This window comes from Drosophila bipectinata, chromosome 3R, assembly GCF_030179905.1.
Source record: "Drosophila bipectinata strain 14024-0381.07 chromosome 3R, DbipHiC1v2, whole genome shotgun sequence".
NCBI classification, from domain to species: Eukaryota; Metazoa; Arthropoda; class Insecta; order Diptera; family Drosophilidae; genus Drosophila; species Drosophila bipectinata.
Window position 1 is genome coordinate 2,771,096 of NC_091739.1, and position 24,525 is coordinate 2,795,620.

A 24,525-nucleotide genomic window follows, 5' to 3' on the forward strand; every position below is an offset into this window, starting at 1 on the left:
ATTCGAAAAAACCAAAACAATCGCGCGATAAAATCAAAATTGTTTTCAGGTCTATTTCGGGCTTTTACGGGCCTAGTCCGGGTTTCGAATTTTCATTTTAAGGCCCGGGCCTGTGTAAGCTCGCGGACCACGAAAAAAAGCCCGGCCCGTGCCCACCTCTACTACAAACTCACCACTCGCGCCAACTTAGTATTAGTGTGCCCGATTAATTCATAGGGGCACAATACCAAACGATCAGAAAATACTAAGCTAAACAATTGGAATCTTATTCGACCCTTATTCGATATTTATTATTTCGTATGTTTAAATTTAAAAAAAGGTATATCACATTCAGACACTGCGTCCTGTAAAATTACATATGAATGTATGTATAAAAATTGAAATATTACAGAAATAAATTTATGGTGCCTTCATGGCTGTTGATGTAGACTCAAAAGCAGCAAAGGTATATTTAAAATTGTAGTCATATGTATATGTTGAACTTCAGTATTTCGGCAAAAATATCATGTTTTAGAGTGACGTTCCTTTCAAATTTTAAATTGCGCCAAAACAGGGTGCCCATAACGCAACAAATAATAATGTACAGTGTGGCCGTTCAACACTCATAAGAAAATACTTTCACTTTCGGGGGGAGGGAGCACGCCCACTAAATTGTTGTACACAGTCGAGATATTGATTTTGCAGGCAGCCGAGAGGAAAACCAGCAACCGAGCACCCCCGCGCGCGCGCCACTCTTACGTATGTACATATAGTAGTAGTAACGCGACGGTCCTTCAAACATTACGCATCGCCCAAGGTTCTGGAAGAAAAAATCGAAGATTGCCGTGCAGCTGAAACGCCAAAAGGCAGAACGTGCGGAGCAAGCGAAGCGAGTGAAAGTGCCAGCGAAGAAGTAGAATTGGAGCACTAATTTTCCATTTGTGCCACAGCTACCCCGTGACACTAAACACCAAAGAAGTAGCGTAACCCGCGCAGGGCAGCAGCAGCGCACCCCCAGAGGAGCACCCCCGCAGTAGCAGCAGCACCATCAGAGGAGCACCCCCACGCAGCAGCAGCAGCAGAGGAAAAGTGCACGCCGCGTAAGTCTTCCAAACGTTAAAAATAGAAACGCAACGCCATCGTCGTCAATTGATATTGACATTGAAAATCGGTGGAAAAAAAGAAACCCAAACCGAGTCTTGATTGGCAAGTCAACTAACTCAACCAACCCGTTCACAGCAAACGCGTCGCGGCACCACCCAGGCACCACCACCCGACACCACCAACACCACCTCCTTAATTCATTCACGTTAATTGGAGTAGGAAAGATTCAGCATCACCATGGCTTTCGCTGGTCTGAAAAAGCAAATCAACAAGGCCAACCAGTACATGACCGAGAAGATGGGCGGTGCTGAGGGCACCAAGCTGGACATGGACTTCATGGAGATGGAGAGGAAGACGGATGTGACCGTGGAGCTGGTGGAGGAACTGCAACTGAAGACAAAGGAGTTCCTGCAACCGAATCCCACGGCCAGGGCTAAAATGGCAGCTGTGAAGGGCATATCGAAGCTGAGCGGGCAGGCCAAGTCGAATACATATCCGCAGCCGGAGGGCCTTCTGGCGGAGTGCATGCTGACTTATGGGAAGAAGCTCGGCGAGGACAACAGCGTGTTCGCGCAGGCGCTCGTCGAGTTCGGCGAGGCGCTAAAACAGATGGCCGACGTCAAGTATTCGCTGGACGACAACATCAAGCAGAACTTTTTGGAGCCACTGCATCATATGCAGACCAAAGACCTCAAGGAGGTAATGCATCATCGCAAGAAGCTGCAGGGCCGGCGTTTGGACTTTGACTGCAAGCGTCGCCGGCAGGCCAAGGACGATGAGATTCGTGGTGCCGAGGACAAATTTGGCGAGTCCTTGCAATTAGCGCAGGTCGGCATGTTTAACCTTCTGGAGAACGACACCGAGCATGTGTCCCAGTTGGTCACCTTCGCCGAGGCACTATACGATTTTCACTCGCAGTGCGCCGATGTGCTGCGCGGCCTGCAGGAGACGCTGCAGGAGAAGCGCTCCGAGGCGGAGAGCCGGCCACGCAACGAGTTCGTGCCCAAGACGCTGCTCGATCTGAACTTGGACGGCGGTGGCGGCGGCCTCAACGAAGACGGCACGCCGTCTCACATCAGCTCGAGCGCCTCGCCGTTGCCCTCGCCGATGCGTTCGCCCGCCAAGTCGATGCAGCAGGCCGTGACCCCTCAGCGCCAACAGCAGCCCTGCTGTCAGGCGCTCTACGACTTCGAGCCAGAGAATCCTGGAGAGCTGGGCTTCAAGGAGAACGACATCATAACGCTGTTGAATCGAGTGGATGACAATTGGTATGAGGGCTCCGTGAATGGCCGCACCGGCTACTTCCCGCAGTCCTACGTCCAGGTGCAGGTTCCGCTGCCCAACTAAGCTAATCCCGATCCGGTCTCCCAATGCTACCCCCTATCCCACGTCCCCCAGACCCATATATCCCATATAAAAATCGTATCGTACTGGCTGAAGAATGAGATATGTAGTAGTAGTAGATCGCAGATTGGAGAACAATAACCTTACATGTTGGTTTCGCCATCAGAGGCGCAGTTGGACAGCAGCAGCATATGCAAATATATAAATATATATATAGTTGAATTAGAGGCGGGTTACTACGGTTACGGATTGCGGATTGCGGAAAAAAAGATATTACGGCTTAGCTAGCTAGCACAGCAGCACGACAGAAGATTGATTCATGGTGGCCATAGAAGCATAAAGCAAGCTAACTAAATTTTATGTGCGAAAATTTTACCAGTTGGCAAAACAATAATTAACAAATTAATTACGAGTTAAATTAATGTACGTACGTATAACTAACTAAATTTACAAAATGTTACGCGCGCAATGCAATGCGACACTTCCTTGCGTTTCCAATTTTAATTCTAAAACGTCAGCGTTCGAAGCAACCTCTTAGTGCTAAACTGAAAACTAATTCAAGGCAAGAAGTTATATATATTTAATTCAGAATCAGCAATAGGTCGGCAGAAGCAGCTCTAGCGTTCTTGCACATGTATTAAAAATAAAAAGCAAAAAAAAAACAAAAGATACAGAAGCTAAACTCTCTAGTTAATTAAACAATTACCCCCCCTACAGGCTCACCCACGGGAAGTGCGTATTTTTTAGCCGTCTTTTGCCATTTGTTGTACCTTCTTTTCCAACGCCTACTCCTACTCCCAACTTTAATCCTGCCTTTGACTTTTATCCGGTCTCATCGTTGTGTATTCAAACCCTACCTAAACCTACCTTAGTGGGCTCTCTATAGGATAATTGCTACAATACCTATCCACGTCACTCGCCCACATATACATCATATATATTTATTGTATACCCGAATAAGAATACCTACTCTACCTACGTATATTTGTGCAAAAACAATACTCCCACACTCTATTTCAAAATGGCACTCGAAAGTGTGCCGTTCTCGATGTTCGTTCGTTGTAAAATGTAAAGATACTTCAGGATTCAAGGATAAGCAGGCGACGAAGCGCGATTTGTATCCTACTTTTGCTCCTTTTTATGTGTGTTGTTTTTTTGTTAATTATATACATAACAACTATATATATACGAAAAAGAAGAAATCAAATATATATAAATATATTTATTAAGCGTATTATCTACATGTATATTTATTATTATGTATTTATTATAAATTATACTGAGCAGCAACGTATAACAATATATTAACGTATTGAAAACGATGATAAACCAGAACTAGCGGCAAGTAAAGTAACAGAATCCTCCTAAACAATACCAACAAGCATAAACTAGTTAAACGATTTCCAGAAAACATGTTGATAATAATTGATAAACTGTAAACTCTATACTGTAAGATGCAAAGCCAGTCAAGTCAATCGAAGCATAGCAGCTCTTGGAAAACAAATGAAACCTACTAACTAAAGCGTTTACTAACCACAAACTCTAGATCAAATATTATGTATTCAAAGAGGAACCCAAAACGAAACACAAATAAATAAACAAGAAACAAATAAACGATTAAAATAGTCTCATGTTGGCATATAACGGAACAGCTATGCAATATATATACGATTGTATATATTTTATGGCAAAAGATATATACAATAATAACAAATAATATGTATTTACGTATGAAGCGAACCCCAATTCAGATCCATGCAATTTGTGTTGATAATAAATTAATTTAAAAATCGAAAAGAAAGAAAAAAATTTACAAAATTATATTCGCGACCGAAGATAAAAAACATTTGCCTCGTGGATGGACACAGAACAGAAATACAGTCCCGAACATTTCCAGAGGGCCTGCCCTCAGTATCTATCGGCTGTACTATCTATTTATCTTTAAACACACACATTTCGACTCATCGGCGAGGAAGAGAATTGTTAACAATAATAATTGTAATTATGCATTTGTGTGGGCGGAACTTAAATAATATACATTATTAACTATACACATATATAATACAATTACGCTAAAACTGATGAACCTAATTTATGCAAACCAAATTAATAAATTTAATTTTTAATGTGTCTTTCGTTCAAAGTCATAAATGAGAAATCTTGCGTTTTACTCTCTGGTATTTGCACGCTGACCTTAAATAGTTATTTACACTTACCTTCCAGTGTCCCCCACTTCGTTCAACAGCCTTGGCCTCGCCGTTTGGTCTGTGTTTCGTAACACACTGACTGGGATGCTGCAAGACCTTGGGGAGTTGGGCTTAGCAGCGGCGCCACCAATAAACCCGAGAAGCATTGAAATTTTCGATTTTCCGCCCAGCCACACACACTTACAGGAGCCACTAAAGCGAGAGCCACCCCCAAGCCAGCGGCAGCTTCCCCCTCTTTGTGTCCCCAATGGGCATGACATTGAAACGTGACGCATCCACCCCAAGGATTCCACCCCAAAAGTGGCTGAGGTCATGCTGTGCCAGGACATGGGAAAGTGATGCTCTGGCTGATGCAATTGTTGTGCGAATTTGTCATAATTTCCGTCAATGTTTTCAAAAGGCATTATATGAAAATGCATTCAAATAAATATAGCAAGGCAATGCAAAACACTACCGCTGTTCAATTTTTTATATTTAAAACTTTAGAAATCTTGATGGATCAGTTAGCTAATACCTGAATATCTGAAAGCCTTTAGATAATCATAAAAAGAGATCTGGAGTGAAGGATATACAGACATATGTAAACTGCTGGTCTTAGGTCTCAGGATACATCCACCAAAGTTATTTTTTAATAAATTGTTATAATTTTAATTAGCCTTAATCTTATTTTCCAAAGTGCTCTTCTATTTATATTGACATAGTTTTATAAGTTCGCCAAAAACTCACCCTCAAAAAGTTAGATTTCCAAAAGACTTTATCTTTTTTAAATTCTAACATACATACATATGTATGTTCAGAGTTCATCAACTTGGTTCACTGTAGAAAGTACCCAAGTAATAAGTACCTCACCGCCAACTAAAGTAATTCAGGGATAGTCTTATTTTTTGCACACTTGAAGAACCTGACCCTACTACCTACAAGGCTCCTATATTTGCGCCCAGAATTGTAATCAATAGGGAAATGAATAACAAAGAAATACTTGTGTTATCAGCACTTAAGGGTGTTTTTTATTGAAGGTGCGATAAGACAGTAGCACTCATTATCTCTAGAATACTTTAGCAGAACTAGGATAGGAAGCCTAGACCAGCACATACTCCTCATACTGACTTAGAATCCTAGGGTGCTTTTGGTACGTCTTCAGAGCTTCGTGCCCCAAAGTGAGGCAGACAGGCTGCTCCTTGAACACGCCCTGCTCCTGGAGCACAGCGTGCGGGGCACAACGCCAAGGATCCTTGGTGGCCACCTGCCAGTCGAAGAGCTGTTGTCGCAGCTGCTTCAAGGCTCCACTGTACTTGGGCTTATCGGCCAGATTGTTGCGTTCCAGAGGATCCACCTTGATGTCGTAGAGCTCCCATTCGGGGCGCTGGTAGTACTGCAACAGAGAGCGGTACCAGGGGATCGGTGTCTTATTGATGGTGGCATTTAATATCTGCTGGAAAGTGGGCGAGGTGTAGAAGTCCTGATCGATGGGGAAGTCCGCCCAGTAGTTGAGATTGTGTATCAGCTTATATCGCCTATTCCGCACCATTCTCATTGGATAGGCCATGGTCACCTCGTGGTAGTTGTGGCTCCCGAAGACTGCATCGCCCTCCTTTACAGGAGGCTCTTCCTTCAAGACAGGCAGGACGGATTTTCCAAAGACCTTTGTGTCATTTGGTTGCGCTATCCCCAGGGCGTCCAACACACTCGGGTATATATCCAGGAGACTTACCATGGCGGCTGTGGTTTCATGTCGACGATCCTCTGCTTGCGGGGAACTGACAATCAAAGGCGATCGAATTCCATGCTCGTAGAGGTTGGTTCGACCTCCGGGGAAAGGTGGACCATTGTCGGATGTGTAGATCACGAGCGTATCGCCAGCCAGGCCGGCCTGTTCCAGTTCCTTAAGCATCACACCCACACCCTGATCCAGCCGGGAAATGGTCATGTACTGAGCAGCCAGTTCCTGGCGCACGACATCAGTGTCCGGCAGCCAAGGTGGCACCTCCAGGTTCCTCCAATCGTAGTAGATCGGATGCCAGTCGGGAATGCTTCCCATCCCCTCCTCACCACTGCCCCAACGCTCGCAGAATTCCCCGAATTGTGGTGTTATGTGACCACAGCGGTGGGGGTCATGGAAGCCCACCAGGAGGAAGAAGGGCTTTTGCTCATCTTTGGCTTGCTTGAGGAACTGTCGGGCGTACTCCTTCATTCGGGTGATATTCCGGCCGATCTGATTGATCGAGTGCTGCTCCTCGGTTTGCTCGAAATCGAAGCGGAAGTTGTTCGCCGCGCCCACATGTTTCTTGCCAATGATGCCGGTCAGGATGCGGCCGCCACTTTGGTCGCGGAGCCAGTTGGGCAATGACCCGGTGTCCGGTAGAACATTAAAGTTGTGAACGCCCTGGTGGAGTCCGTACATGCCGCTGGAGTGACTGGCCTGGCCGGTCAGCAGCTGAGCGCGGCTGGGACTGCAGCTGCTCACCGAGGTGAAGGCGTTGTTGAAGAGCAATCCGCGTTTGGCCAGAGCATCTAGATTCGGGGTCTGACAGAATTTGTTCAGATAGGCACCCGCCTCGAAGCCCGCATCGTCTGCCAGGAGGAGGAGTACATTCCGGGGCGTAGAGTGGGCTGCTCCAATTGCCAGAAGCGGTATCAGGCACGAAAGCAACCCCATCCTCAGTAAATAAATTATCCAAGAAATCCAATTCAAATACACACGAACCCGAGCTGGAACCAGAGTACCAGGCAATTCCTCTCGACGTCGTCACCGCACTGAAGTCTGGCTTAGGTGAGTCCAATTCTGTTTAAGTAAACCCAGGCCGTGTCTCTCATTTCTCCGCTTCAGCTTAAGTCGCACTCAGTTCCATTTCCAGTTTTATTCCGACGCTCTCACCTCAATAATGGCTCAGCGGGAGCGCGGTTTAGGTACACATTCACTTTAAGCGACTTTCTATGCAAGAGACTTGGCTACAGGAGAAACCCGATATAGGTGCCACATTGCAGTACACGGAAATATTTGTAATTGAGCGTTTGTTATCGTTTGGGATCGTCATTCAAATGCAGGTTTGAGAATTTATTTTCTTATGTTTATTATATTTTTATTTTTTCAGCCCACCTACAAGCGAATCGAATTAGTTTTTGGTTTAAATTAAAATCATTATAGAAGGATGGACTATAGATATTTATGAACATACCTTCAGTAAATAAAAAAAATCTTCAAAGTCAAAGTTAATGTACCCTTGAAATTAAGATGTAAATTATTTCGGATCGGATAATTAGACGATCCTTATGAGAATTTTATTATCAAAACAATATTTTATGTAATAAATTCTTCAAAAAAGTCCCAAGCTTCTATCTTTAAAAATATGATATAATTTCAGTTATATGGCGGTTATGGGATAAAGCCGATCGATCCTAATGGAATTGAGCTAAAAAAAATTCTTACCTTCTAAGTTAAGAAACAGCAAAGTTATGGCATTTCCGATGCCAGCTATAGAATATAGTCGGCCGATCTCTGCGTTAAAAGGAAACAAGGATTTGTGCATAATTTTAAGTCGGTAGCTTTATAACTGAGAGACTAGTTGACGTAGAAACTGGCACGTATAATATCCTATGCAAGCTATGGTCTTTCGATGAATACTTTAAACGACAAAATCTTGGCTTTATATATTAAATATTTTAGTATTTTTTTAAAATCAAATAACACCATTTATAGTAGATGGTAAAACTTGGTAATAACCCTTTCCAAATCTGAATTAAAACTTCTGAGTTCTTCTTATTCGAAATCTTAACTTATGCTTAGGGTACCAAGGTTGTAATTTATCTAAATGTGGTCCTTTAAAATCCTATTTTAAAGCCTATTTGTTTTGACAAGCTTCCATAACATATCATATGTGCATTAAAATTAAATATTGCTGTCATTGGCCATTAGCAGATCAACACGTTGCCTTTCAGATGATATCGTGCCACCACAGAAAAGATAAAAGCAGGCCCAGTGCCCAGTGCAAACACGTCATTCTCTGTTCCTACGCCAATCCCAAAGTGCGATACTACATGTGCATATAAAGTGTATCTGTTTGTATAGGATGTGCCTTTCGTATACTCTGTATGGCATTATGTGGAATAATGGCAAAGCTCCAGCGTTAGAGCATTATGTAAGCGGACAACCCCTCGAAATGAATCATGCACCGACTAATTTTAGCCGGCTCAGTTACGCTAAGGCTCTGACCCCTTCGTGCCACCCATTTCTTGTTGACATTTGCTTGGGTAACTTTGCCAGAACATTCGGTGGAAAATGAAATCTTTGGCAACATGTTGTGGATTTTCCTACACTTTCCTCAGCAGCACGTGACATACAGATTGGCAACATGTTGCCAAGAGATTTCCTCTTACTTTGCCGCGAATCAGCTGTTGCAATACGTGGCAGGTGTTGCATCAGCCAATTTGCGGAGAGAGTGAGAGTAGCAACGAGTTCAGAAAAGAGAGAAACAGCTGCGAATGCTGCACGCCGATTGTTGTTGCTGTTATTGCCTCCCTCGGCAAGCCGCCAAACAAGTTCCCTACACATTTCAGGTCGGATATAGGCGACTTCATCATCTCGCCATCGTTCGTTAAACTCTCCAGATTATCAGCCATTTTCTGAAAGCAAAACAAGTTCGGGGTAATTTACAAATATTGCACAGATATTTGCAAAATCCACAATATGAAGGCGTCTTTAATCTTTTTTTTAGAGCCTCTTATCTGGATTGTTTTTGGCGGAACTTGATAAGACTCAGTGTGGCCAAAACGTTATCTATGCCTTTATTCCGTACCGCCTGAGGCACGAGCCAGGGCAGTGTTTAGGGTTAGGAATAATTTTACAGTGATATTCACACTATGTTATGATCATTATAAACATATAAGGTATATATTTAAATAAACTTTGTTTTTGGGTTATATAAATATAGAATAATTTATATATTATATAAATATTTTAAATATACAAAGATGACTATATTTTTATTTAGGTATGAATAAGTGTAAAAAATTCGTGAGTTAACTATTAATAGGATAGGATTTTTTACGCCTCTCTCTGTCACTTAAAACTAAATGAAGCCAGTTTACATTTCAATTTCAAATAACCTAAAAAGGTGCCTGATTATGTTCATGTGGCCTACTCCTTAAAATCAAAAATAGGAAAAGAATCCCATGTTTTGGGGGCACGGCCACTGAAAAGACTCGGCAGCTGTGAGAGACCGACCCACTGGTCCATAGACCAAGAGAAGGGTATATAGAAAAGAGGGGTGCTAGAGTAGAGAAACCAAAACGACGTCAGCAAATTTTTATATCAGCCCCGGACAGACGACAATCGTCCAGAGCTCTCACTGTCGAGTCAGTTAGTAACAATACTTCGGCCGCCACGAACAGAACAACACATTTTGAGTCAGTCAGTCCAATCGAAATCCGAAAGCCTCTTCGTGTTTGCAAATCAGCGTGGAATTTGTGAAATAGTGCGTTTCCAAATTAAATCGACAAAAAACATCAAAAACCCAACCAAACCTAATGATTCTTAATGGCATCTAAAGCTGAACATCGTTATAAAGATTTCTTATTCATAGAACAATAATTTCCACTCGTTCCGGAAATTATCAAAACTCCATTTTGAGTGCAAAGTGCGAAGCGAAAAATTGCCCAGAGTCGCAATAAATCATTCGTGAAAAAACAATCCATTTCTATATACTTTTATACCAGTATCTGAGATAAGAGTTGTATCTAGATGCTGTATAGATAAGCGTGTGTTTAACATTTGCGAATCTTAACAAAAACATTGTAGCTACACCCGGTTGTGCTATCGTGCTAATAATATTAGTTTCAAAGGCTCGTTGCCGAATATTATGTTCGCTGTGTCTGCGGTACCAAAAACCACAACAATAACAGCGAGGAAGGAGAAAAACTGTCTCACCGTGCTGCGCCCCGTCATGCAAGATTCGCCTGTCGTCTCCCCCATGTGTGTGCAACAGTCGCAGCAGCAGGTTCCCATGCTCAATAATTTGATGTGTATGCGTATGCGTCGCTGGCATAACAATAAGATTCACTGCACCAATTGCTTCACTACCACCTCGACCCTCGGGACAGGTACTACAAGTACGAAGATCCTCAAGCTAAAGCTGAAGCGCTCCAAGTTGCTACGGAAGAAGCGCGACGACATTATTCGGGGCACCATTTATCGCCACCGCTGTGGTTTTTATCGTTTTTGAGGTAGTCGCCGAAAAAGAGGAGCCACCAACTAGAGTGTACATCAAGGAGCAGTGAATTTTAGTCTCATCAGTGGAACCTGCTTACCAGGGCAGCACCATGATGGAGGGTAAGCACCAAAATATACCTATATAGCCTATAGATTATCTTTCAGTTACCAATGTTGAGATACTATTTGTCTAGCCTAGCAACACTTACACTAGCAACTTGTTGCCCACAGTGTCATTGACATTGGCCCCACATTTTTACAAATTACATTGAGGCCTATCACCCACTGACGAGCCCTCTTTATGAGGCCTATTAGGCTTACACTTTGATAGGGCAAGGTAGGGCGAGATTTGAGGTACATTACTTAAATTAAACAAATTATTGTTTTTGTTCATAGTGGTGTGTTTCAATTTAATAATTAACAAACTTAGATAAATGCAATAATTCTATGTAATTTAATATTTTTTTTTATACAATTTTAATTCAAAACTTTTTCAAAATGTTAAGTATATTTTTGTTTGTATATATATGTACATAGCTAGTAGTTATTCTGAGGGACATACATTATTTTTAACCGTTTCTAAGCTCAAAAAATTCTTAAGCAGCCTTTAGTAACGAGAGCACCAATATGGTATCAAATAAATACCATATATGGAATAAGCGTATATTAGTCATTAAAAAAATTACACACTCTTAGTCATATATTTTAAATTGCATACATACATATGTACATACATATATGTTGAAGGAGCCTATGGCATATAGAAACCCTAAAGATTAGATAGCAAAATCGAACAAGGAAGACGCTTTATGCGCCGATAACTTAGCTATACATATGAGCACTATCTGATCAAACCTTTTGGGGTCTAATCTGCGCAGTCATTGTGAAAAGGCTAAAAGGCGTTTGCCTTCACCTCGTATTCCCACCTTCGGCTAGCAATTTGGTCATCTGCACAAATACACCATAGAGTATATTTTTTGGTAATTTGCCAACTTAGACCGGCCATGGTTGGCGTGGGTCTTCGAATCCAAGATCTCGTGCCAGCCTGTGCTAGCTCGGCGCCAGAAGATTAGCATTTGAAAGTCTGCGTGTGGCTGCGCGTTTTGGGGGGAAATTTTCCACGAATTTTTAGACCCACGTATGTGTGTATTTATAAAATGGCAATTAGGCCGCTTAGCTTTGGCGGATTTAACTCATACGTGGCCCAAACATGAAAAACCCACGCCGGGTACCTGTTGTCGGTATTTTGGGGCCCATTACAAATATCACATGATGGCAGTTTGTTCGCCAACTGCTCCAAGCTGAAGCTCTTTTTGCACTTTGGTGATTTCTGTTTTTCAGCATGACTCATGAATTTCTTTAATTATCAATCCGAAAGCTCGTGTATGTATGAACAGATGGTTGAAATATTCGTAAATATATATTATTCCAAGAATTTACCGAGCTTTTATCTGAGCTTTTTACGCAACTCATACATTGACAGGAAAGCTCCGGCTTTTGGTTGTGTGGGAATGCAGTTTTTCACTAAACAGAGATGGAGATACAAAAAATCCCCTTTTCGAATTCACAACGTATTTTAAATTGTCTTTGGATTTATATGACTTTCCTTAATGAAACAAAGTTATTCAAATAAAGGGGTTGCCAGTTGATACATACATCTATCAAAGTCAGAAGTCACCCCCTCAGCAAACCAGGAATTAAAGTTTCAAGAAACAAAAAGATTCTCAAGAACACATTTTTGAGACGAGGGAAACAAAAAATTTAAAAAATAAATACATATGCTTAAATGAGTTTCAATATTTCTACGTATGTATTATACTTATATATAATCATGATTTATAAAGACAAATTATGTTACAAAGTCTATAAATAATGTCATAATTTAAAGTTTTTGAGCGAGATATCACTTTATGAGTCAGATTTATTAAATCTTTTTAAAAACTTGCCACTATTTTATTTAAAAATTAAAGTTGGCAACTTCTTTACTTTACATGAAAAGTTTTAAAGTTTATGCATATTTATCTTTATTTTTGTTTGGATATCTAGATCTCCTCTATCTCTTCCCTTAATTAATTTTGTCCTAGGTCAGTTAACAAGTATCTATTCCTCCGTAATTTTTATTTTTATAAACCCAAACAAGCGGTGACTCATGTCGAAGAGACCAACAATAGAATATGAATATTCCTCAAAATAAAATTAAATACAAATTCCTACACTATGTAGAACTTTGACAAGGTTTTTTCTAAAAAGAAACACCGGCCGGCGCTGCCGAGACCTTCAACTTGTGAAGACATTTCAAAAAGAGGCCAGCTGGCCCAGGGAAATTATGCTCGCCATCCTGCTCTACAGCAAAAGTATCTGGATGTGCTTGTATCTGTGAGGTTGTGTGTAGAAAGCTCGACACACCGATAAGCAAAAGTATCTGGCTATGGCAAACCGGTTCTGGGGTGCTTTTTGAATTTCACAACAAATGAAATTCACTTTGGGTCTGGTATCGCACAGTTTCGATTCTGTTTGTAGCTTGTAGGTTGCAGACGTCGGTTTAGGTATTTCAATTCGTAGTGACTTCTACAAGCGGTCGGTTGACTCACTCAGTGAACTCAGTTTCTGCCACCCAAGTGCCCATATAGTATTGGGACTCAACCACAATAGTAAAGCGAATATTCCTGCCGACAGGAATTTCAGTGAACAGAACATTTTGCAATCGTTGTTGTTCTTTACGGAGCAACAACTGGACATTTGTCAGTGCGGAAAAGTATCCATCAGATCCGAGCAACGGCCGGACGTGACCAAATAACCAAGTGGTGGTGCGAGGAACCACCCAACCTATTGCGTAGCAAGAAATACAAGTGAACTTTGGTCGGGTTTTCTAAAAACCAGACCACCGCGCTTGAAGACACATTCACTAAGTTTATGTAAGTAGTCAAAAACCAATCGAGTCGAGTTAAAATCATACAGAATAGTACCCAAAGTGCATATAGTATAGGTTTCACAAAAGAGCTTTTTCTTCGAAAAACCGCCATATTGAATCGCTTAGTTCGTTGCTGACGTCACACCTCAGACACAGATACAAATGCAAAAAGAAATCTACGGTTTGCACTTGCCCATCGGCTACAAGGGGGTTTTTATTGTTTTTTTAATCATTTAATTATATGCCGGATGTCAGTGTGTGTGTCGTGTGACATTTATTAGTGTGTAATTAGCCGAAGCTCGCGTGTGCTTTTTGGGGGGAATTTTCCATCAAGCCGGTAATTGCTTTCTGGTGTTGTTTTTAGCGACCACCCGATTTTCTGATATTCGAGGCAGATAAGGCAGTGACACGAGCCGAGGGCTCAATTATCTAAATGCGACAACCGCGATATAAGGGCGCGGTGGGGTGCGGGGCAGTTGCCAACCACTGATTGCCGCCCCCCAGCCCCAAACCCTGACGCCGAGACCTATTGATGGGGCTTCCATTTTGTTGTTGCTGCCTCTGCCGCGGCCTGTTGTGAAATTCAGAAAAGCTTTCGGGCGGCAAGAGCAAGAACGAAAAACAACAATTTGGTGAAGCCTTTCGGGGCTCTTATCAAACAGCCCTATCGAATAGGGAAGCAACTTTTTGGGTAGCGAAAAATAGCATTATCTCTAATTGTAACTGAAGAGCACTTATAAATCATTTTTTACGATAAACCAGCTGTGGGGCCTATAAGTAATGCGCCTTCTCCAATTCTTTGCTTACAGCTTAAAGGGAACTTGTGTCGACGACTCTTTTAGAGCTTGTTTAGAGGGACCCTAACAATTTCATTGTTTCTTTCTAACGGTCAATTGAAAGTGAGTATAACAGATCCTTTTCATGGTCATGCCTTCTAGTCCTTGCACTCCACAACCTAGCCTCTAAGAATGTTTTATAAAAAAAGAAAAAAAAAAAAAAAAAAAAAAAACGAAAACAGGAGTAATTCCATCTAAAAAAGGAGCAATTCCAACTAAAAAAGGAGTAAATCCAATCAAAAAAGGAGTATTCCATTCAAAAAAGGAGAAATTCCAAACAAAAAAAGAAAAATTACAAACGAAAAAAGGAGTAATCCATGTAAAATACTAAAAAAAAAAAAGAAACTAACAAAAAAGAAAAAAAGATTTTAAAAACACAGAAAAAATGGGAAAAATTATGGTGGAAAGGCCCAAAAATATAAAAGAAACTAAAAATAACGGCCTAAAAAAACATTATTCACCAACAAAAAAAAACAACCACAGCTCACCTAACCATAACCAAACACTGCATCAAGCTAAGCTGTTCAAATGTCGCTTAAAATAGGGGCCCCCAAGGGGATCCTTGATATCCCCCTCACAGCGGGGCCCCTCGCCAGAACATGTACATTTGCTAACCCACCAAATGAATCCTTGAGACCGGAGCCTCGTGCTCCTGGCCCGTCCGTCGATCTGTGTAATAACAAAATCTTTTTTCTTTTGTCTATTTTCTTTCACATAAAATCAAAAACAAATATTACGAAAACTCTTAACTGCGCTTGCTCCACTCATCCAACGAAATCCTGTGCCGATTCAAAAACCTGCCCGAAACCGATTGAAAACGAACCGTACACCTGAATTGCCAACTTGCCAATATTGCCACGTCTTCGAAACACAACAGCCACGTTCAAAATGGCATTCTCTGTCGAAGCCCATACCAGCCAAGCCCGGCCCAAGAGCGAATCAAACAGCAGCAACGCAACCCCACAAGAGCAGTGCAACTCCAGCACCCCCAAGAACACCCCCAAGAGCAACAACCACTCCGATCGTATTTGCGGCGAGAACTCGAACCAATCCTACTCCGAGAAGAACCGAAAATCTCAGAGATATAATATTGACGATCCGGGAGCCAGCACGAGTAGAGCAGCAGGAGCAAGTGGAGCACCGAACATTACAGTCCCAGGATCAGACGGCTGGCGCGACAAATTATTGGCCCAATTGCTGTTGCTCTCAGAGGAGAACAACGCTAACGGCGCCTACGACGGATTCGCATACGTCCACAACGATCACCACAATACCGATTGTGATAAACAGCCATCCCAATCCCAGAATCCTGCTGATCAGGGTGGCCACAAGCAGCAACAGCAACAACAGAAGCAACAAGAGTCCAAGCGGGACAGAGCACAGGGCGCCTCGAACTCGCGTTATCAGAATACCCTTTTTACCAGGGTCGGTACCAACTCGTCCGCCAGCCAACCAGGCTCCGCCTTCGACGAGCTCTTTAGTAAATCCGATAGATTCGGTGACGCCAACCACTATCTCAACTTACTCAATGACTGGGACTGCAACATCCCAGCCAGTATCCCGAGTGGCAGCAGGTTTACCGACTACGGCAATGGTGAACCAAACGGTCCCGGTTTCGAGCGCGCCTCCGACACAGACCCTGGCCTCCATGGCCGGTCTGCAGCTGGCAGGTGCGGACGAGCCGCCATCCCGCCAGGATTTGAGTGGGGCAATGCCTTCTGCCACAGTTGAAGAGATAGACGTTCCGGTGTTCATTGATGGTGAGTACTGTGTTTTGTGTGTGTGTTGCCTAAGTACCCAGCACTCTCTCATTACTGTTCGAAAACGGGAAGAAAGCAAATGCAATCAGTTGGAGAAAGAGTCAGATAGCAGGCATGGAGCGCGGCCAGGATCCCGGCAGTCCACCCACTCCCGGGGACCTGTGCCGGCGCTCTGCCAAGGACGTCGAGGTACATTCACCGCTTGGCGGTCGATGGGCGAAAGATCACAGTGCAATGACCCATTGAAGAAACGAGTGGAAAACTTGAGGGGGGCGTGGTGGTGGTCTATGGTCCCAGAACACAGCCTCGCCCCCCGTTGTTGGTAAATGGCTACGTAATAATCCGTATGTCCGATATCTGATCGATATTTGATCTATGTACTTCCCATTTATCGACCTCTTTTTTCCAAAATGTTTCCCTAAAACTTTGTATTATAGTTCAGTATAAGATATAATTCAACATAGTATACTTGGTTTCATAATTGTTACAAGCCTTTTAGGGTAATTTCCTCAAGTATCTATAGCAAAATCGATAAAGCCAGTCTGTTGTCACTTTTTTTAAAACAAATCTTTTGATTTTATTAGCTCTCCAATCTACTATTTTTCGCTTATTCCTTTATGATTCCCATATTTATGTGTCTGATATCTTTTATCAGAAGCATACATTTCTAGTATAGATACTTTAGCCCAACCTCGGAAGGTTGTTTTATGAAGCTCCCCCTTTTTCTGGACAATTTTTTTCATATATTTCAAATTAAAGATATACTTATTAAAGAAAATTTCCTTCTTTATTCCTGGACAAAAATAGACAGCCTATTATATTTTTTAATCCTATCAAATTCCAAGCCTTTATCCGATGGATATCTTTTTAAAATGTGTAGATACAAACTATCTTGTAGAATTTTCACCCCTTAAGATTGATTTGCTTTATTAAAGTTATACTCTTTTATTAAAATGACTCTCGGTGCTGTGATTATGAATCATTGTGAAATGGCACCATCTTCTAAATTAATTGCGCAGTTTCAACTTTATTTTTTAACATTTACATGCATATAATCGCTACCAGGCTAAATTTGCGATAAGCGCAAGAACTATATATGTACATATATAGTGCACATATAATATCTTTGTATCTGTTAGCTTTCAATGACCAATCAGAGGGAGTTCAAATCACCCCATTTATTGTTTTCATACCGTTGTAATTGGCCCACCTATGGGTTAACTCTCGATGATCTCATCGTTTCAATCTTGGAAGCCTTTGTCTTGAAAAAGAAATGGAACGTCAAGCTCTTCTATAGAGTTGGGAGATATTGAATAATACATGCCTGTCTATGTACATATGTACTTACAAATGCACATAACTAAAGTTATATGAAGGTCGTCACATGATTAAAAAAAGTCTAAGATAAATACGTATCTTAATGTATACGGACAATATAAATATGCACTTTCTTGCAATATCCAGCAACAATCTCTATATTTCAGTGTCTGAATCTTTAATTTACAAAAATCACAAGTGCAGTTTAGTTCTTTTAAGGCCATTTTTATGATTTTTAGAGAAAAAGTCAGCTTATAAAAATGAATAATAGCATGTTAAATAACGACCATTTCGTAGTTCTCAATAAACTCTATATTTCCCTAGATGGGCATTTTTTTATATGCGATTTAACGGGTGTCTCGGCAGTGTAAAGGTTATTGCTATTTTCGCACAAGTTTGTTAAGATTTTGTATCAAGAGGGTGGGAGCGGCGCAATTCGCTTTATTCGAGAGAGACAGGCCCCTCAGCTGATTCATGACCTAAATCCCAATAGCACGTGTTGCTAGCCGGCAGTTGCAAGTTTAACTATCCAATGCTGCGTATGTACCAGCATATACTATATGATAGACTGTTTACCATTAAACTTATTAAATATTTTTCTTAAATATTAATGTGAAATATGGCCGCCCAGTTTAACTTTACATTATTTATCTGTTATGTTACCGGCGAAGCATTGCCACGGTCATATTATTTTGTTTGTTGTGAAATTCAATAAGAATGATCTGCAGAAAATTGAGAGAGAACTCTTGAGAGAGAGAGATCCACACATGTGGAGTAGTGTGCCCCCCACACACAAATACCTGCACATTCGATGCGCGAGCTCTCATCTCTCATTTCCGCTTTAAAAAGCGGGTGCGGGAAAAAGATAGCAACTTACCGGTGTTTCACTAACACAAGAGCCAGCGAGTTTCGACTCCTCCACTCTCACACATACACGCATAACATAAGTTTCCGTCTCTTTGCAAAAATGCATCGCGTATACGCAGTGTTGCGGTTAAAAATTTGTTAGATTTTTTAATTTTTAGAATTACATATCATTTTTGTTTTTGTTGACAGTAGTTTTCATAGTTTTAATTTTTTTAACTTTCGTTTTAAAGAAAAAAATTGGTATTATTACACTTTTTCGATAAATTTTTTGTTTGGGATCCTATGGTGCATCCCTTACTAGCCAAACACACTTCAGGCCGACTGCCAAATAAGGTTACAGTTTTTCTTCGCGAAGCTTCTTCGTTCTGGTGAAATTATTGTGACATTGGTGTTGGTGCATTCCAAACATTTAACTTATTTTCGACGGCCTATGGGCGGTCAAAAATCTATGTAATTGGCAAAAGGAATAAATCGTTTGCGCACAGTCTCACCAACACAGAAACATGCACATACGTGTACAGTGGGGGCAGAGAGAATAGCCTCTCGCTCTCTCCACCGGCGTCAGCTCATGTGTGTAAGCGAGATGGCAAGACGACGCGATCACTTGTTGTGCAGTCAGCTGTTGGTAGGGCCGGCTCGGCTATGAAACAACACTGGCCCTCTAAGTCGCTCACAGTTAGTTTGAAGCCGTCGCCGTGGTAAGAAGTGCATCTTCAGATCAAAAATCATAGCGGATAAACCGAATTGATAGCGCGGCAAACAACCAGCGGAAGGTGAATATTTTCTGCTTAAAAGCATTGTAGCAGTAACATAAATTCTATAAAATTCAGAAATTGTTTTTTCTATTTTTTTTGTTTCTTCCATTATTTAGATGTTTTTTTTTTTTTCAATTCTATAATTATATTTATGTTATACTTATACTTTTGTCTCTAAACATCCCCTAACTTGGCTCACACACGAATACGCACATTTGGATGAGAACTCGAACACGATCGTTCTTGTTCAAATTTCCTACGTGTTTGTTGTTGGAAGTCAGCCGGTGGGGCGAATGCGTCATTCTGGTTCTGATGTCGGAAAATAATACGTTTTCTACGTTAGTGTGTGTTTGGGGGAAAACTGAAAGGGATGTCAAATTGTCCAAATCTTAAAAGGGATAACAATTTATTTTATGTTTAGAATTTTATTGGCAATAAATAACATTTTTTTTTAAATTAAATTTATAAATTATATTTTTATTTATATACATATATGTATATGTATATATATACACATATATTTTTTTTTAGCTTTATTTGGCATACACGGCCAAATATATTTTTGGTTTGTTTTTTCTTGTCAGAGAATATGTATTCAATTGAATTCCTTAGTGTTATTTAAGCCGGCTAGACACATTTTCCTCATTATTTTTATTCCATTATTCCTTTTCCTCTCCTGATTTTTATTTTCTTGTTGCGGTTTCACTTTTCGTTGTTTTTAATTTCACAACAAATGGTGGTGTGTAGTTCCGAAAACAAACTACATGCGATACATACAAGCGTGTAGAAAAGTAATAGCGTGTAAAGCAGATCATGTCGAGTAAAATTAGCGAGTGGCAACACCGTTTACTGAGTGTGGCGTCGAGTAACGTTGTTAGGTAAAGTAAATATGGTGTAGATAACAGTTGTGTAAATACCTGTGAATAATTTCACACAAAGTATGGTTATTTGAAACTGATTGTATTAATTAAATTCCAATTATCATCAAATAATTTTGAACAATTGGTTAAAAAAATAAACACTAAAACACAAATATTAAAAAAAAAAAAAAAAAATGGGTACCTAGAATTAAATAAATCTTAACACACACTCATCTAACAATTTTAAAACTTTAATATTTCCTTACTAATAATGCCTTTTTTTGCCACAGAATACCTGCAAGATATAGAAGCAACGTCATCGACTTGCCCCAGCGAAAACGGAAAGGAGATTTTTACTGAAACGGATATACTTGACTTTGATATAAACATGTTTGCCGGGGATCAACTTGAACTTCTTGAGGAGAAGAAGATGGATCCCTTTAACTCGGCGATGGACGAGATGAACAACGACAACGTATACGACGACACACAACTTATGGATGACTTCCAGCAACTGGCTGGCGAGGAGGAGACTCTGGATATGGCGGAAATGTGCGGCGTTGACTTCAACCACGAGGAGCTCGACCTCGCCAGCTTTCTCACCAGTTCTCAGGACCCCATGCTGGGCACATGCTTTTCCCAGTCCCAGCCCATTGCATCATCATCCTCATTCAGCCAGACCAAGTACATCACGGAGGAGCCTCTGATCTCCGAGGAGACCAGCTACGCCAGCAGCCATTATGGCTGCAGCCAAGAGTCTCTCGGCTTCGGCCTGGAGGAGGACGTCAAGCCCAGCGGCAGCCATGCTGTTGCTTGCGGTGACGTCGCCGTGGCCATCCCTGTTCACATCCCCATCGGTGTTAAGCGCTCGGCCCCGGCGGTCGACTCGGTTGCCCAAAAGCGCAGCCGACTGGTACTCAAGATCAGCCAAGAATCCAGCCACTCAGCGGCCATCAACACGCCTGAAATCATTGAGCAAGTTTTGAACTTTGATTCGGTAAGTCAATATTTATACAAGGCCCATTCAACATGTACCAATCAGGATACTCTTTGGACCTTACAGTTGGAGACCGCCACTCCGAGCATCAGCACCAACTCCACCTTCACCACCCTAACCAGCACCAGCATCAGCCATGAAAACATCATTGAGGATCTACGCAGCGCCGAAGAGGACACCACCACCGACTTCTCGGCGCCCAACACACCGCACAGCAACTACTCAGCGAGCTCCAGCAGCGTGGCGCCCACCTGTCACTCCAGTTTCGGTGGAATCCTCACTGCCCCCGCCTCACCTGCCTTCTCCGTGGCCAGCACCTCCCAGTTCAGCACATCGGCCACCGGCAACAGCGGCAAGCGGAAACGCGGCCGCCCTGCCAAGGAGCATGCCGACGGACCCGATCCGGAGCTGATGTCGCGCATGAGCAGCGACGAGCTGAAGGCCTACCAGGACAGGATTAAGAACAACGAGGCCAGCCGCATCTCGCGCCGGAAGACGAAGAAGCGCGAGGAGGAGGAGAAGCAGGCGGAGGACGAGCTGTTGGCCGAGAATCAGCAGCTGCACGAGCATCACGCCCAGGTGATGATGGCGGAACGCAAGTTCAAGAAGTACCTGATGGAGCGCCAGCGAAAGAACAGCACCTACGTCAAGAAGGAGCAGCACTGAGATTCTCACAGCCACATAGCCATATAATTTAGATCAACTGTCGTTACACACTACTACCAATTGTCGCATATTGCGGTGCATAGCCTTAGTCTGAGGACACACATCCCTCGTCATCCATTCGTTAGTCATCTAAGTTGTCGTTGAAGAAGTCGAGAAGAAGATCCAATTTCCAGTACTTGGAGATCAATCCTGCACGATTGATGTAAAACATAAAACAATTTAAGCCACGTTCTAGGCATAGAAAGGAGGGCGCCTTACAGAGCGCGAGACGTTTAACTTTAAGTGTATTTTTTATTATGTTTGAGAAAACTTAAAAATTTCTACATGGTTTTTACCCAACTTATATGTTTTGTCCTAAGTGTAATATCAGAAAAACAAGAAAAGCACACAAAAAAAACTTATGTAATGATTACGATTTTGTATTGTTTTAACCCCTTATTGAAAACAAAAAAGTTATAAAAATGTCAACAAAAAAATCATATTTGTTAAGGAGCATTGATATGAATGTATCATATAACCGTAATCGTTTTAATAAAACACATGTTCCAAGGAGCATGAAAAAATCAAAACACGAGTCGTTTCTTATTCTTCACAGTTTTTTGTATTTTTACTTTAATGTTTAAACCATATCCACATACAGGCCAATTTTATAAAAAATATTTTATTCGTAATTAACGATTACATTGCACCAAAACTTCAAATTTTGATCAGCTGCCGAGGGAAATTATTTTACAAGTGGGAGGGCTGTTGGGGGTTAGACTCTTTTGGAATAGGGTACAGCAGACCAGCAGAAACGATGACGTTGCTTCGCAATTCGAGATTCAGCCGATTGTGCGTGTGTGGTTTACGGCAATTACCCCACCACATTGTCTTTCGGGTGCTATCGGGGCAGTGCAATTTGCTAGATTTTCGTCGCGTGTGGTGGCGGTAAATTGCTGTCGCTGCTGTTGGGTAAATATTTGAAGTAACATCGCGCGCCGATCCCAGGGAGTGGAGGATTACGTCGATTGCTCCTTTTCGCCATAGGTGTAGTGCAGGAAGCGGAGCCCCTGAATTGATTGCGCGGTAGCGTTGGTAGCGTGGCAGGCAAAGAGCAGCCAGTTTCGGGGCTGGACCTTGTAGGCGAAGCGCATAAAGACACACGAATACAGGGTCAGTGCTGGAAGAGAAAACAATAAATTATTAGAATCTGGGGCTAAAGAAATGCTGCACACATTCATTTCCTCGGCGAGGTCTTATCGGCAGCCGCTTCGACAGTTTCCGTATCTGGCTTATCAGGCAGTAGTCGGGAGTGATTTGCTTTAAAACCATATCACAGTGGCTTTGATTACGACATCTCCGACGGAAACTTTCGATGCTAGCCCCATTTTTTGTAGATTGTTTTAGAGATATCCCTTACCTAGTGTCATTTTACCCGAAATGAACTTGGGACTCTTCTGTGTGTCGGCCAGAGCAGCTAGTGGAATACCCCAATTGGCGGCAGGTCCCCAGAAATGAGTGCTGAGGGATACAAAATATTTTAAATTTACTTAATTATCCAAAACCATAAGCTATTTACGAACCTCATGAAGTAATCCCTCCACTCTTTGCTGGCCACAGATGACATTCCACGGCGGATCGACATGATGCTTTATTAACTTCTAATTGAAAAAACCAACAGGAATACTAATTAAGAGCGCGACAACACCTGCTGGAATAATTTAGATTAGATTGTCTGTCGCTCATCCAATCCGAAAAAATCCCCTCAAGGTCTTACAGGTTGTTTGTGTTATCCAGCTGTTGTTGTTATTTTGTTTCTAGTTCTGCGGTGCCACTTCAGCACTGGCTAACCTTGCTCCAACCACAGCGAATTTTGAAACTTTAGCCAAACGGTCGTCCTCTAAAAAACGCTGCAAAATTTTAATATTTTTAAAGACTTTGATTTGTTTATGTGTGGGGACTGACACTCACAAAGTTATATAAATTTAGGAAACGAGAAATACGCAATAGACCAGTGTGGCAGTGCTTGCGAAAATCGAAAGAAAATGTATATTCGTATTTTTTGGTATTTTTATCCAAAATGTTTGTTGCCAGTGCCCGGTCACACTCAAAGATAGCCGCAACATTTAAAAAAACATTACTATATTGTTTAAATTTTGATTTGGTTTTTATTTAAAGTATTTTATATTTAAATTTATTCACATCAAAACAATGAGCTTTTGGATTTTTTCATTGTTTACCAATTACTAGTTTTTTGCTACTATGGCTTGCTAATATATTATCGATGAGGAATTAAAACTCGACTTGTTTGATAATTATGTTTTGATTGTTTCTTTTTTATTTGATTATTGATAAGTAAACGTATTATGTATATGATAAATAAATATTTGGAGTTTTTTGTTCTTTTGTCAAAAAACTTTTTACTTTCACGTTGTTTTTTCTTGGATTTTAAAAAAGTTAGGTTCTTTCAAATTGACTAGAATAGTGGCTGGAACAAAGGATTACTTGTTCTGGAGAATAATTCGTTATCAAAGCCAATCTTTCCTTAATAAAACATTTTTTAATATATATGTATGTGGGTATAAAGAAGCTATATTTTTTTACATTTTAAAGCTTTAGATTTCAATATACTATAGTACAATTACAGTAATAATAATGATTTAATATTTATATACAAAGTGGAATCATTAAAAAAAAAATATTTAAAAAGTACCCTAATTGGTTAAACTATATCGTTT

At 41.3% G+C, this 24,525-nt stretch overlaps 4 protein-coding genes across 10 annotated transcripts; 2 read left to right on the plus strand and 2 right to left on the minus strand.

The window, feature by feature from the left end:
• Positions 1 to 545: 545 nt before the first annotated feature.
• Positions 546 to 4,585, plus strand: EndoA (SH3 domain containing GRB2 like, endophilin-A). Of its 4 annotated transcripts, XM_070281058.1 has the most exons (4): positions 546 to 738; positions 797 to 868; positions 930 to 1,079; positions 1,219 to 4,585. In XM_070281058.1, exon 4 carries the CDS (start codon positions 1,321 to 1,323, stop codon positions 2,428 to 2,430), a length of 1,110 nt encoding a protein of 369 aa, XP_070137159.1. In that variant the 5' UTR covers positions 546 to 738; positions 797 to 868; positions 930 to 1,079; positions 1,219 to 1,320; the 3' UTR covers positions 2,431 to 4,585. The 4 variants fall into 4 exon arrangements, with proteins under 4 accessions (XP_070137159.1, XP_070137158.1, XP_017107854.1 ...); XM_070281057.1 differs by having other exon boundaries at positions 546 to 868; XM_017252365.3 differs by having other exon boundaries at positions 797 to 1,079.
• A 1,028-nt stretch (positions 4,586 to 5,613) lies between these two features.
• Sgsh (N-sulfoglucosamine sulfohydrolase) lies at positions 5,614 to 7,405 on the minus strand. The gene has a single exon (XM_017233685.3). It carries the CDS (start codon positions 7,288 to 7,290, stop codon positions 5,713 to 5,715), a length of 1,578 nt encoding a protein of 525 aa, XP_017089174.2. The 5' UTR covers positions 7,291 to 7,405; the 3' UTR covers positions 5,614 to 5,712.
• Positions 7,406 to 9,999: 2,594 nt separating this feature from the next.
• On the plus strand, positions 10,000 to 22,377 carry Xrp1. 3 transcript variants are annotated; one of them, XM_070282040.1, is made up of 4 exons: positions 10,000 to 10,959; positions 14,560 to 14,649; positions 15,464 to 16,346; positions 20,436 to 20,574. In XM_070282040.1, the coding sequence occupies exon 3, from the start codon at positions 15,475 to 15,477 to the stop codon at positions 16,315 to 16,317; it is 843 nt and encodes a 280-aa protein (XP_070138141.1). In that variant the 5' UTR covers positions 10,000 to 10,959; positions 14,560 to 14,649; positions 15,464 to 15,474; the 3' UTR covers positions 16,318 to 16,346; positions 20,436 to 20,574. The 3 variants fall into 3 exon arrangements, with proteins under 3 accessions (XP_070138141.1, XP_070138140.1, XP_070138139.1); XM_070282039.1 differs by lacking the exon at positions 10,000 to 10,959 and adding an exon at positions 13,332 to 13,754; XM_070282038.1 differs by lacking the exons at positions 10,000 to 10,959; positions 14,560 to 14,649; positions 15,464 to 16,346 and adding exons at positions 19,211 to 19,303; positions 21,209 to 22,377 and having other exon boundaries at positions 20,436 to 21,142.
• A 76-nt stretch (positions 22,378 to 22,453) lies between these two features.
• On the minus strand, positions 22,454 to 23,752 carry Mpc1 (mitochondrial pyruvate carrier). 2 transcript variants are annotated; one of them, XM_017233689.3, is made up of 4 exons: positions 23,565 to 23,752; positions 23,371 to 23,495; positions 23,208 to 23,308; positions 22,454 to 22,967 (listed from the first exon to the last, which is right to left on the minus strand). In XM_017233689.3, the coding sequence occupies exons 2-4, from the start codon at positions 23,430 to 23,432 to the stop codon at positions 22,807 to 22,809; spliced, it is 324 nt and encodes a 107-aa protein (XP_017089178.1). In that variant the 5' UTR covers positions 23,433 to 23,495; positions 23,565 to 23,752; the 3' UTR covers positions 22,454 to 22,806. The 2 variants fall into 2 exon arrangements, with proteins under 2 accessions (XP_017089178.1, XP_017089177.1); XM_017233688.3 differs by having other exon boundaries at positions 23,371 to 23,498.
• Positions 23,753 to 24,525: the final 773 nt, after the last annotated feature.

Coding starts and splice junctions, on each gene's coding strand:
- Xrp1 (XM_070282038.1), top strand. CDS start 20,534: ATGTTTGCCGGGGATCAACTTGAACTTCTTGAGGAGAAGAAGATGGAT. Junction 21,143..21,208: donor AAGTTTTGAACTTTGATTCG/GTAAGTCAATAT, acceptor TGGACCTTACAG/TTGGAGACCGCCACTCCGAG.
- Sgsh (XM_017233685.3), bottom strand. CDS start 7,290: ATGGGGTTGCTTTCGTGCCTGATACCGCTTCTGGCAATTGGAGCAGCC.
- EndoA (XM_070281056.1), top strand. CDS start 1,321: ATGGCTTTCGCTGGTCTGAAAAAGCAAATCAACAAGGCCAACCAGTAC.
- Mpc1 (XM_017233689.3), bottom strand. CDS start 23,432: ATGTCGATCCGCCGTGGAATGTCATCTGTGGCCAGCAAAGAGTGGAGG. Junction 23,309..23,370: donor TGGAGGGATTACTTCATGAG/GTTCGTAAATAG, acceptor TGTATCCCTCAG/CACTCATTTCTGGGGACCTG. Junction 22,968..23,207: donor TTCGGGTAAAATGACACTAG/GTAAGGGATATC, acceptor TTTCTCTTCCAG/CACTGACCCTGTATTCGTGT.